At 40.4% G+C, this 13,919-nt stretch overlaps 1 protein-coding gene across 1 annotated transcript in view; it reads left to right on the plus strand.

Moving 5' to 3' along the window:
• Positions 1 to 13,919, plus strand: part of NUP107 (nucleoporin 107) — a 161,048-nt gene that overhangs the window by 7,442 nt on the left and 139,687 nt on the right. Inside the window, exons 3-5 of the mRNA XM_077265241.1 lie at positions 3,844 to 3,924; positions 4,252 to 4,367; positions 4,497 to 4,641. Coding sequence (XP_077121356.1) covers positions 3,844 to 3,924; positions 4,252 to 4,367; positions 4,497 to 4,641 — 342 coding nt within the window. The remainder of the gene's footprint in view (positions 1 to 3,843; positions 3,925 to 4,251; positions 4,368 to 4,496; positions 4,642 to 13,919) is intronic.

Consider the following 13,919-nt stretch of genomic DNA (forward strand, 5'->3'; position numbering starts at 1 on the left):
TCTAGATAAGTTCCTTGGGGGGTCTAGTTTCCAAAATGGGGTCACTTGTGCGGGGCTTCTACTGTTTAGGTACATTAGGGGCTCTGCAAACGCAATGTGACGCCTGCAGACTATTCCATCTAAGTCTGCATTCCAAATGGCGCTCCTTCCCTTCCGAGCCCTCCCATGCATCCAAACGGTGGTTCCCCCCACATATGGGGTATCAGCGCACTCAGGACAAATTGGACAACAACTTTTGGGGTCCAATTTTTCCTGTTACCCTCGGGAAAATACAAAACTGGGGGCTGAAAAATAATTTTTGTGGGAAAAAATTTTAGTTTTATTTTTACGGCTCTGCATTATAAACTTCTGTGAAGCCCTTGGTGGGTCAAAGCGCTCACCACACATCTAGATAAGTTCCTTAGGGGGTCTACTTTCCAACATGGTGTCACTTGTGGGGGGTTTCTACTGTTTAGGTACATTAGGGGCTCTGCAAACGCAATGTGACGCCTGCAGACCATTCCATCTAAGCCTGCATTCCAAATGGCACTCCTTCCTTTCCGAGCCCTCCCATGCGCCCAAACAGTGGTTCTCCCCACATATGGTGTATCATCGCACTCAGGACAACTTGGACAACAAATTTTGGGGTCCAATTTCTCCTGCTACCCTCGGGAAAATACAAAACTGGGGGCTAAAAAAATAATTTTTGTGGGAAAAAATTTTTGTTTTATTTTTACGGCTCTGCATTATTAACTTCTGTGAAGCCCTTGGTGGGTCAAAGCGCTCAAAACACATCTAGATAAGTTCCTTAGGGGGTCTACTTTACAAAATGGTGTCACTTGTGGGGGGTTTCAATGTTTAGGCACATCAGTGGCTCTCCAAACGCAACATGGCGTCCCATCTCAATTCCTGTCAATTTTGCATTGAAAAGTCAAACGGTGCTACTTCCCTTCCGAGCTCTCCCATGCACCCAAACAGTGGTTTACCCCCACATATGGGGTATCAGCGTACTCAGGACGAATTGTACAACAACTTTTGGGGTCCAATTTATTCTCTTACCCTTGGGAAAATAAAACAAATTGGAGCTGAAGTAAATTTTTTGTGAAAAAAAGTTAAATGTTCATTTTTATTTAAACATTCCAAAAATTCCTGTGAAGCACCAGAAGGGTTAATAAACTTCTTGAATATGGTTTTGAGCACCTTGAGGGGTGCAGTTTTTAGAATGGTGTCACACTTGGGTATTTTCTATCATATAGACCCCTCAAAATGACTTCAAATGAGATGTGGTCCCTAAAAAAAAATGGTGTTGTAAAAATGAGAAATTGCTGGTCAACTTTTAACCCTTATAACTCCCTAACAAAAAAAAATTTTGGTTCCAAAATTGTGCTGATGTAAAGTAGACATGTGGGAAATGTTACTTATTAAGTATTTTGTGTGACATATCTCTGTGATTTAAGGGCATAAAAATTCAAAGTTGGAAAATTGCAAAATTTTCAAAATTTTCGCCAAATTTCCATTTTTTTTGCAAATAAACGCAGGTAATATCAAAGAAATTTTACCACTATCATGAAGTACAATATGTCACGAGAAAACAATGTCAGAATCGCCAAGATCCGTTGAAGCGTTCCAGAGTTATAACCTCATAAAGGGACAGTGGTCAGAATTGTAAAAATTGGCCCGGTCATTAACGTGCAAACCACCCTTGGGAGTGAAGGGGTTAAGGATGGCTTGTTTCACCTGCATGGAGAGTTCCTTTGACCGCATGTTTACTTCACAGCAAAACCTTCCAAATGCAAGCACCACATCTCAGATCAACTCCAGGCCTTTTATCTGCTTAATTGAGAATGACATAACGAAGGGATTGCCCACACCTGTTCATGAAATAGCCTTGGAGACAATTGTCCAATTACTTTTGGTCCCTTTAAAAACAGGGTCGCACATGTTAAGGAGCTGAAACTCCTAAACCCTTCATCCACTTTTATTGTGGATACCCTCAAATGAAAGCTGAAAGTCTGAACTTCAACTGCATCTGAATTGTTTTGTTTAAAATTCATTGTGGTAATGTCTATAACCAAAATTAGAAAAATGTTGTCTCTGTCCAAATATATATGGACCTAACTGTGTATATATATATATATATATATATATATATATATATTCAGATTAGGGTGATTACTGGTGCCTAGCCTAGTCCGTATATTCAGGGCTATATTCCTTGCTGATTTTGAGGAGCAGTCTGTCGGTCCCTTTTTCTAATTGAGATATTCTGGTTGACAATTATTTGAATTGTATTTTAATGGATTTATATGTGAAATAAAAAGATTGTTTTAATATATAAAAAAATATGTGTGCTCTCTGTGTCACTGCTCGAGTGAGCTGTTAGTGACACGGACGGAAATATATATATATATATATATATATATATATATATATATATATATATATATATATATATATATATATATATATATATATATATAATGTATATGTGTGTGTGTGTGTATATATACTCTGTTTAGATTGAATATTACATATCCAGTGGATATATGGTACCTGTAACCACTATATAGGTGAGGTCCCATAGGTCTAAGCCACATCTATCTGTAGATTGGGGGTCCTGTGCGCCCCCTTTGGAATGGAGTGGCAGTTGCACTTCTGCTCTATTCGAAGATAGCCGAGTGCTGCTGTGCTTTCAATCCCGTAGAGATCGAATGCAGCTGCTGCGCCGTTGATATGAAGGTCACATGACATCCTTGTTTTATTAATCGTGTAGGTGCTTCATATTGGATATTATGATGTTATGTATTATTGTATTTTTAAATAGGTTTCCAGTTTGAACTTTTTATCATCCAAAGTCTAGAAAAGGATTAAAACAACAAACTGAGATGATAGTCACTTAACTACATGTATGGCTTGTGCAACATTTTCTCTCATACCAATTTTGATTTTTATAAAGCCTGATGATGCCATTCATTATACTGTGGTATTTGTGATTGTTGGAGCCAAAGTTTTTCTTGCTGACTCCACAACCCTTATTCTCAGTTCTTCCTTAGCACAATGCCTGCATGCTTCTGAATCTACATTGTTGTTGTTGACCCTATGGGAAAGGGGCATAGAGCGGACAGTCAAAAACTGCACCAACATGCTTTTTAATGTGGTTATAATGGTTATTCCAAGGCCTCTCAGGTTAGGGTCAAATCATGTTTATTCAACATGTCAGTGACTTTGGGTTTTCGTCTGAAATATGTGATTCATGCTCATCCGCCAATGGGGTTATAGGCTTTAATGAAGCATACAGTCACTTTGTGCTGTCTCTGATCTAATTTTTGGCAGTAACTACATATGCTTAATTAAAGTCACTGGCCATGTCGGCTGATACTCCTGAATCCCAATTTTCAGGGTTTCAGACAGAAACCCCAATGAAGATACTGACGTGTGTGTAAAACATGGTGTGAACCCGACTTCTCTTCTGCATCAAGATATGAGCAGCACTGATATCGTCACATTTACAGACATCTGCCAGGACGCATGTGCAATCAGTAGGTGTCATTCACTTGTCTTCTCTCTATGCGCAATACTGGTTATCTGAACAGGTGTACTGACCGGTGTTATATAAACTTGATGCCATTGGCGCTGCTCATCTACCAATGCAGAAGTGAGCACAGCTCTGCAGGTAACACTGCTATTTGATCATTTTTCATTTAATCATTAAGGGACTGTTAATTGGCTCACAATAGGGCAATTGAACACGGATGGCTGTAAACAATACATTTCTAAACTGCACCATGGTCCAACCCTTAGGAGAGAAACCACTTTTCCAAGTGCTGTGTCAATTGAATGTTTTTCCTTGACGGCTAGACACAGCTAATGACAGCTGGAGTGGATCTAATCCAGCAAGAACCTCCATTGCTTCTAGGACTCCTGTATCTCTTCTCCGACAAAACAGTGAGTTGATATATATCCATCATCATAAAGAGCTATGTATTCTATTAATGGTAAAAGAGGCACAGTTTTTTCATTTTCAATGTTTTTGGAAGTGCTAGCATATAGAATTAATCATTGGATTATGTATGGATACTATAATTATTAGGGATGTCTCGCCTGCGAAATAATTGGTATTTGAATTTTCAGAAAATTGCATTTAACATTTTGGTATCCAAATTTTTCCTTGCTTCCTTCCAAAATTTAACATTTTCAAAGAGGCCTCCACTTCGATGAAACATAAGTTCCCAATTTTCTACCTTATTTTGCACTAAGGATTTCTTATTACAGTGGCTGCACAACCCTGGAGTACAGCAAGGCCACCAGACGTATCTGCAATTATGGGTTCAGCCGGCAGATCCCAACGTTTAGTCCAAACACCCGGGCGCTTACTAGACATTTCTGCGGTGGGTGAACTTGTTCCCATGTTATGTTTGCATCTCAAAATTGTAATTGTATAGATTGGAAAATTGCCTGTTATCATTTCACTTGTCCCCTTTTGGGTCGCATTTTATTTATTTTCTTTTTCATTTTAGCTGCCTAACCTGGATGATAGTGTATACACATCCTCATTTTCACCTCAGCGAACTGGTGCTTTTACATCATTTGAGAGTCCGAGCTTTAATGAAGACATCACACTCAGTACCATCATGGTGAGAGAAGAAGATCCAGGAGAAGCTGGTAAGAGGCAAAACTTTTCTAGGCCACAGATACAGTGAGGTTTCAGCATCTGTAGTTTTATGATAAACTTAAAAGAGAATTAGGGTGTGTTTCCACGTTCAGGAAACGCTGCATGTTTGATGCTGTGTAGAGCCGCAGCGTCAAACACGCAGCGTCCAGATGTTACAGCATAGTGGAGGGGATTTCATGAAATCCCGTCTCCGCTATGCGTTAAAACACGCATGCGGCAGACCCGAGGAAACGGACATGCGGCACGTCTTTTCAGAACGCAGCATGTCTGTTTACAATGCGGCGACGCTTCGCCGCCGCGCCGTATATTTACCATAGACAACCATTAGATGCGGTAAAACCGCATCTAATTATTAGTCACATGCATAGTAACTGCGTTAACGCAGCTTACTACGCGTGTCTACTAATTCACATGCCAGCTTACCTGTCCCACCGTTAGAAGTCCTGTGTCCACTGCATTTCTCGCGGTAAGCTAAGTTCCCGCGATAACTTAGCTTACCGCGAGAACTGCCGTGCACGTGACCGGGGGTTATCTCCGGTCACACTAGGCTGGTTCTCACGGTCAGCTGACTGTGAGTACTAGAATGTAGATGATCGCTGGAGAGTTACCTCCAGCAATCATCTACAAGCTCTGCTACATCTGGATGTCAGGCATCCAGATGTAGCAGAGCCGGACTCGTCGTGGGACACTCGTTATTAAATGGACTACGTCGGACACGGGGAGTATACTGTTAGTTTATTATTTTTAATTTTTTTCTAGGAGAACGAGGGCGTCGCAGGAATGAGTGTACAATAAAAATATGGTCAAAACTGTGTGGTGTTTTATTTCATTAAAATACTTTATTCTGCATGTGTGTGTGTTTTATTAACCCTTTCACAGCTATAGGATTAGTAATGGCAGGTATCTTATTGACATCTCTCCATTACTAATCCGGCTTAATGTCACCTTACAAAGGTGACATTAAACGCCTAATTACCCCATATCCCACTGCTACTCAGGAGTGGGAAGAGAGAGGCTAAGCGCCGGAATTGGATTGGCGCATCTTACATCTTTTTTTTTTTTTTTTTGGGTCCCCCTATTTTTATAGCCAGTAAAGGCTACGCAGACAGCTGCGGGCTGAAAATTGCGCGGGAACCCACACCATTTTTTTTTTCAAAATTTTTTTTTAAATTAAACAAATACTGCATTTAAGGCCGGGGTCAATACCTGGCGCTGCCGCAGGCACTCGGACCGGAGCGTTCAGCTGCATAGAAATACATGCAGTCGCACACTCCGGTCCCGAGACCCGGCGGCAGTACCAGGTATTGAAGCGAGAGACTTGTGTGAGTTTCTCGCGAGTGTGACCCCGGCCTAATGCAGATTTCATGTGTGTGTCTTCATTTAAGGCCGGGATCACACATGCGAGAAACTCGGACGAGTCTCGCATCTTAATACCCGGCACTCGGGAGCGGAGCGTGCGGCTGCACAGAAATACATGCAGCTGCACTCTCGGCTCCCCAGTGCCGAGTATTAAGATGCGAGACGCGTCCGAGTTTCTCGCATGTGTGATCCATCTATCTATTTATCGATATATCTAGATATAGATATATTTATAGATAGATATATCGGTAGATAATAGATAGATATATCGATAGATACCATAAATAAATACGATAGATAGATGGATACGATAGATGGATACAATAGATAGGATATATATCTATATATAGATAGATATATTTATAGTACCCACAGACCACTATTACACAAGAGGTAAAATCAATAAAGTTTATTGAAAACAATTGTTAAAAATTTATACATATCATACCATGTGAGGGTATCTAACCGAAGACTCAATCTAAGTTCCATTTTAAGCAACCGTTATATTATTAAGCATTGTAACATTATGCATATTAACAAAGGTCCTATATGCGGCTCTCAAAACCACCCTTTAAGGTCATTGTACACAATTTCATGCCCAGATGATGAAAGCTCACATATAATGGATGCTCATAGAAGTACATGTTATTGCATCAATGCTTACCCATCATGAACGTTGCTGTTGGAACGCCCCGACGCGCGTTTCGCCACCCACGTGCTTTCTCAAGGGGAAGTGTGTATCCCGTGCCCACCTTACCTCCTTAAATATAACCCCATGTATTATGGTCAGCCAATAGTGCTCCGCGTACGAGAAAGCTGCATCCAGTCCGGCACTCAAATTGCGGCGCACGTTAGAGGAAATACCTCATTGACGTCATTAGACGCGCGCCGCAATGTAAGAGAGACCTTCATGAATACAGGGACCAGGATGAGCGAATGCGCACGCGCAGATTGGCGCCATCTTTATGAAGTCCCATGGACGATGCCATCTTTCGTTAGCGCGCAAAAGGCGCATGCGCACAAAGGCGCCATCTATGGAAAGAAATCTAATATAAAAGAAGAGCCCGGGTAAGCAAGTGCCTGATATTATATCGAACTTATTTACTATGACGGGCCCACAAATAAACACTGTATCTTTATGATTTGAGCGTATCATCACCATATTTAAAGAAAGAAACTATCAAGGTGAAGTGTACCACCATAAATGATTATCTCATCATCAGTGACATGAAAAAGTGCCAAGTGCAGTGAAAATTATGTCAGGAGAATCCTGAATGAATACAAATTAAATGGGTAATATAAAAAATATACAAAAATTGTGCATATACCCATATAGATTAGCGTCATCACCCAGGAATTACCTAGAGGGATGTAGCATAACTACAACATAAGTGTCTACCATATAATCCACATAACAAAAACAAAAATGGTGTAAAATATTACACAATTTGCAATAATATGCCAAATATATATAAATATATAAATATAAATACTGTGTAGTGAAGATGTTAAAAATATATATTCAAAAAATACAAAAAATGCCAGTGATAAATACAGATGAAATACATATCATATTTTGGAAAAATTTCATGCCTATTATAGCCTTTTTTTAAAAAAAAAAAAAAAACCATATAAAAGCTCTTCAAATTGTCCATATGATTTTCCATAATTGATGGTTAGTCAGAAAGAGGGTTTTTTTCTTCTTTTCATCATCCTCCAAAGGTGACCATAGAAGAGCAAAGAGGTTGGGAACGGGATCTTCTTTGGAACAAAAATCGCCAAGATCACATATGTAGAGCGAAAATGGTCCTACTACTAGTATGAGATATAAGAAACAAAGAAGAAATTAAAAACACACAAAAAAACATTATAAAAAACAGGGATTACAAAAATGGTACAAAACTGATCTTTTCGTTCAATCCATCGGGGGACATGGTCCCTAATTCAATAATCCATTTGGATTCCATTTGGGCTAGGATTTGTTTGGTGTTCCCCCCCCCCCCCCCCCCTAATGCCACAGTGAAGCCTATCAATGCCTCTGACTTTAAAACCTCTTGGGTCAGAATTATGGTAAACCCTAAAATGTTTAGGTATTGTTTTCAAAACTGAAAGGTCATCCACTTCTCCTGCCGCAATGATATCACGAACATGTTCTCTGGTCCTGATACGCAGTTCTCTTGATGTTAATCCAACATAAGCCTTATGACAAGGACAGACTGCATAATATATGACATATGCTGTGCTGCACGATATATAGCTGGCGACCGCAAAGGACCGAGTCCCATCCACCGAAGAAAAAGAGTTTCCTCTTACTATATTACCTCTGTTACATGCGAGACAGTCTCAGCAGGGGAAACAGCCCCATCTCTGTTTACCAGCGCTAAAAGGGTTTTTAGTTTTTACCGTGTAGTGACTTCTCACTAAATGATCCTTTAGATTCTTACTGCGTCTGGCTGTCATCAGGGGGGCTGATGAAATTGCTTTCCGCAATACAGGGTCAGTCATCAATACTGGCCAATGCTTAGTAAGAATTTGTCGGATGGAATGCCAGCGACAGTTGTAGGTTGAGATAAACCTGGTCTTGAAATTATCCTCTTCTGTCTTTCGAGTTGTAACGAGAAGTTTCTCCCTAGGGGTACTTTTTGCTCTACAGTATCCATTTTTAATCATTCTGTGGCTGTAACCCCTATCTAGAAACCTCTCCTTTAGGTCCCGGGCCTGCATTTCAAATCTACTCTCAGTAGAGCAGGTACGTTTTGCCCTTAGATATTGGCCAATTGGAATTGCTTTTTTTGTTGCTTGTGTGTGAGATGAAGATGCATGCAAGACCGAATTGACTGATGTTTTCTTGCGAAAAATATCAGTTTGGATAGTCCCATCTTGGTCCACCGTGATCAAAATATCCAAAAAGTCTATAACATTTTTTTCATTTTTGTATGTTAGTTTGATATTGTATGGATTTTGATTCAATCCAGTAATGGGCATAATTCCCAAAAAAGTGTTCGATGCATGCATCTTCATCTCACACACAAGCAACAAAAAAAGCAATTCCAATTGGCCAATATCTAAGGGCAAAACGTACCTGCTCTACTGAGAGTAGATTTGAAATGCAGGCCCGGGACCTAAAGGAGAGGTTTCTAGATAGGGGTTACAGCCACAGAATGATTAAAAATGGATACTGTAGAGCAAAAAGTACCCCTAGGGAGAAACTTCTCGTTACAACTCGAAAGACAGGAGAGGATAATTTCAAGACCAGGTTTATCTCAACCTACAACTGTCGCTGGCATTCCATCCGACAAATTCTTACTAAGCATTGGCCAGTATTGATGACTGACCCTGTATTGCGGAAAGCAATTTCATCAGCCCCCCTGATGACAGCCAGACGCAGTAAGAATCTAAAGGATCATTTAGTGAGAAGTCACTACACGGTAAAAACTAAAAACCCTTTTAGCGCTGGTAAACAGAGATGGGGCTGTTTCCCCTGCGGAGACTGTCTCGCATGTAACAGAGGTAATATAGTAAGAGGAAACTCTTTTTCTTCGGTGGATGGGACTCGGTAATTTGCGGTCGCCAGCTATATATCGTGCAGCACAGCATATGTCATATATTATGCAGTCTGTCCTTGTCATAAGGCTTATGTTGGATTAACATCAAGAGAACTGCGTATCAGGACCAGAGAACATGTTCGTGATATCATTGCGGCAGGAGAGGTGGATGACCTTTCAGTTTTGAAAACAATACCTAAACATTTTAGGGTTTACCATAATTCTGACCCAAGAGGTTTTAAAGTCAGAGGCATTGATAGGCTTCACTGTGGCATTAGGGGGGGGGGGAACACCAAACAAATCCTAGCCCAAATGGAATCCAAATGGATTATTGAATTAGGGACCATGTCCCCCGATGGATTGAACGAAAAGATCAGTTTTGTACCATTTTTGTAATCCCTGTTTTTTATAATGTTTTTTTGTGTGTTTTTAATTTCTTCTTTGTTTCTTATATCTCATACTAGTAGTAGGACCATTTTCGCTCTACATATGTGATCTTGGCGATTTTTGTTCCAAAGAAGATCCCGTTCCCAACCTCTTTGCTCTTCTATGGTCACCTTTGGAGGATGATGAAAAGAAGAAAAAAACCCTCTTTCTGACTAACCATCAATTATGGAAAATCATATGGACAATTTGAAGAGCTTTTATATGGTTTTTTTTTTTAAAAAAAGGCTATAATAGGCATGGAATTTTTCCAAAATATGATATGTATTTCATCTGTATTTATCACTGGCATTTTTTGTATTTTTTATATATATATTTTTAACATCTTCACTACACAGTATTTATATTTATATATTTATATATATTTGGCATATTATTGCAAATTGTGTAATATTTTACACCATTTTTGTTTTTGTTATGTGGATTATATGGTAGACACTTATGTTGTAGTTATGCTACATCCCTCTAGGTAATTCCTGGGTGATGACGCTAATCTATATGGGTATATGCACAATTTTTGTATATTTTTTATATTACCCATTTAATTTGTATTCATTCAGGATTCTCCTGACATAATTTTCACTGCACTTGGCACTTTTTCATGTCACTGATGATGAGATAATCATTTATGGTGGTACACTTCACCTTGATAGTTTCTTTCTTTAAATATGGTGATGATACGCTCATATAAAGATACAGTGTTTATTTGTGGGCCCGTCATAGTAAATAAGTTCGATATAATATCAGGCACTTGCTTACCCGGGCTCTTCTTTTATATTAGATTTCTTTCCATAGATGGCGCCTTTGTGCGCATGCGCCTTTTGCGCGCTAACGAAAGATGGCATCGTCCATGGGACTTCATAAAGATGGCGCCGATCTGCGCGTGCGCATTCGCTCATCCTGGTCCCTGTATTCATGAAGGTCTCTCTTACATTGCGGCGCGCGTCTAATGACGTCAATGAGGTATTTCCTCTAACGTGCGCCGCAATTTGAGTGCCGGACTGGATGCAGCTGTGAGCTGGATGGAGCTTTCTCGTACGTGGAGCACTATTGGCTGACCATAATACATGGGGTTATATTTAAGGAGGTAAGGTGGGCACGGGATACACACTTCCCCTTGAGAAAGCACGTGGGTGGCGAAACGCGCGTCGGGGCGTTCCAACAGCAACGTTCATGATGGGTAAGCATTGATGCAATAACATGTACTTCTATGAGCGTCCATTATATCTGAGCTTTCATCATCTGGGCATGAAATTGTGTACAATGACCTTAAAGGGTGGTTTTGAGAGCCGCATATAGGACCTTTGTTAATATGCATAATGTTACAATGCTTAATAATATAATGGTTGCTTAAAATGGAACTTAGATTGAGTCTTCGGTTAGATACCCTCACATGGTATGATATGTATAAATTTTTAACAATTGTTTTCAATAAACTTTATTGATTTTACCTCTTGTGTAATAGTGGTCTGTGGGTACTTGATACTCACCTTTTGGTAATATTCATATATTCGTCCACTATCTTTGCGTATTTGTGGAAAATTATTAGAGAAGCAGCCATAGCAATGCTTCTGGCTGAATTTGGACTTTTTTGCTTTTTGTATCTATATTTTGAGATATATTTATAGATAGATATATTGGTAGATAATAGATAGATATATCGATAGATACCATAAATAAATACGATAGATAGATGGATACGATAGATAGATACGATAGATAGTTACGATAGATACAATAGATAGATATGATAGATACTATAGATATCGATCGGATCGATCTATCTATCTAGCTGTGTGTGTGTAAACATTATTCTTCAATGGAGTATGTAAATGAAGAGGTTGGGCAAGAAATGACATCACAATTGTTTTTTTTGTATATCTTATTTAGCTTACAAAAACACATAGATCTGCATGAAAAATGCAGGTGACCTGCCAGTGACCTCAGGTGCAGATTTTACCTGCCTCAAATCCTGATGCAATCCTGCACGTGGAAACATACCCTTAAAGGGAAGGTGCCGCAATTTTGTTTTTGTATTAAAAATGATTGTTTATATGAACAATTATTTTTAATACAAAATTATTTTTTTTAACTTTAATATCTTTTTTATTATTAATTATTGCAATTATGCAGCCGCTGGGTGCCGCCATTTTGCTTTGCAGGAGTGTAAGTGTAGCTGCACGACACTTACACTCTGCAAATACGGCAGCCCTGGGCATAGGAGGCTGCGGTCGGCGTCCGACCCCATACCTATCATTGAGCTGCTCCCTGCTCTGATGTGGCCACGCCCCCTGGGCTGTCTCCACATCACAACAGAGGCAGGAGGTCGGCGCCATCTTTCTTCAGCCCACAGTGTGTGAGCTCCACTCACTGTGACTTGAGAGCTGCGCTGTTATAGGAGGGACAGCTCCAGCTGTCTTCCCTTTCACACTGTCAGCAGTCGGCTGTTCCCTGTCCTCTGCTATGCTGCCTGGTGTGTGGCTGTGATCTCTAGAATCCCTAGAGAGGGTGAAGTGCTGCGGTCTGATGTCATCAGGAGCTGCAGAGAGGTAACGGGGGGATGGGGGATGCTCTCTGTGCTGCTCCGACCCTGCCTCTCACTGCAGCTCCTCACAGGACATCAGACCGTGTATCTATCACTATACTGTGCTGAGCCGTGTATCTAATCCTGTCCTGTGTGATACTATGCTGAGCTGTCTATCTAATCCTATACTGTGTGATACTGTCTGCTGAGCCATGTATCTAATCCTATACTGTGTGATACTGTCTGCTGAGCCATGTATCTAATCCTATACTGTGTGATACTGTCTGCTGAGCCATGTATCTAATCCTATACTGTGTGATACTGTCTGCTGAGCCATGTATCTAATCCTATACTGTGTGATACTGTCTGCTGAGCCATGTATCTAATCCTATACTGTGTGATACTATGCTGAGCCGTGTATCTAATCCTATACTGTGTGATACTGTCTGCTGAGCCATGTATCTAATCCTATACTGTGTGATACTGTCTGCTGAGCCGTGTATCTAATCCTATACTGTGTGATACTGTCTGCTGAGCCGTGTATCTAATCCTATCCTGTGTGATACTGTCTGCTGAGCCGTGTATCTAATCCTATCCTGTGTAATACTGTCTGCTGAGCCGTGTATCTAATCCTATCCTGTGTAATATTGTCTGCTGAGCCGTGTATCTAATCCTATCCTGTGTAATACTGTCTGCTGAGCCGTGTATCTAATCCTATCCTGTGTGATACTGTCTGCTGAGCCGTGTATCTAATCCTCTCCTGTGTGATACTGTCTGCTGAGCCGTGTATCTAATCCTCTCCTGTGTGATACTGTGCTGAGCCGTGTATCTAATCCTCTCCTGTGTGATACTGTCTGCTGAGCCGTGTATCTAATCCTCTCCTGTGTGATACTGTCTGTTGAGCCATGTATCTAATCCTATCCTGTATGATACTGTCTGCTGCGCCATGTATCTAATCCTATACTATACTGTGTGATACTATGCTGAGCCGTGTATAATAATAATCTTTATTTTTATATAGCGCTAACATATTCCGCAGCGCTTTACAGTTTGCACACATTATCATCGCTGTCCCTGATGGGGCTCACAATCTAAATCTAATCCTATCCTGTGTGATACTATGCTGAGCCGTGTATCTAATCCTCTCCTGTGTGATACTATGCTGAGCCATGTATCTAATCCTATCCTGTGTGATACTATGCTGAGCCGTGTATCTAATCCTATCCTGTGTGATACTGTCTGCTGAGCCGTGTATCTAATCCTATCCTGTGTGATACTGTCTGCTGAGCCGTGTATCTAATCCTCTCCTGTGTGACACTGTCTGGTGAACCGTGTATCTAATCCTCTCCTATGCACTCCTCTCCCCCCTGCATATCTTTCCCCATTGCACACACAA

Source organism: Ranitomeya variabilis, chromosome 5 (assembly GCF_051348905.1).
Source record: "Ranitomeya variabilis isolate aRanVar5 chromosome 5, aRanVar5.hap1, whole genome shotgun sequence".
Lineage (NCBI taxonomy): Eukaryota > Metazoa > Chordata > Amphibia > Anura > Dendrobatidae > Ranitomeya > Ranitomeya variabilis.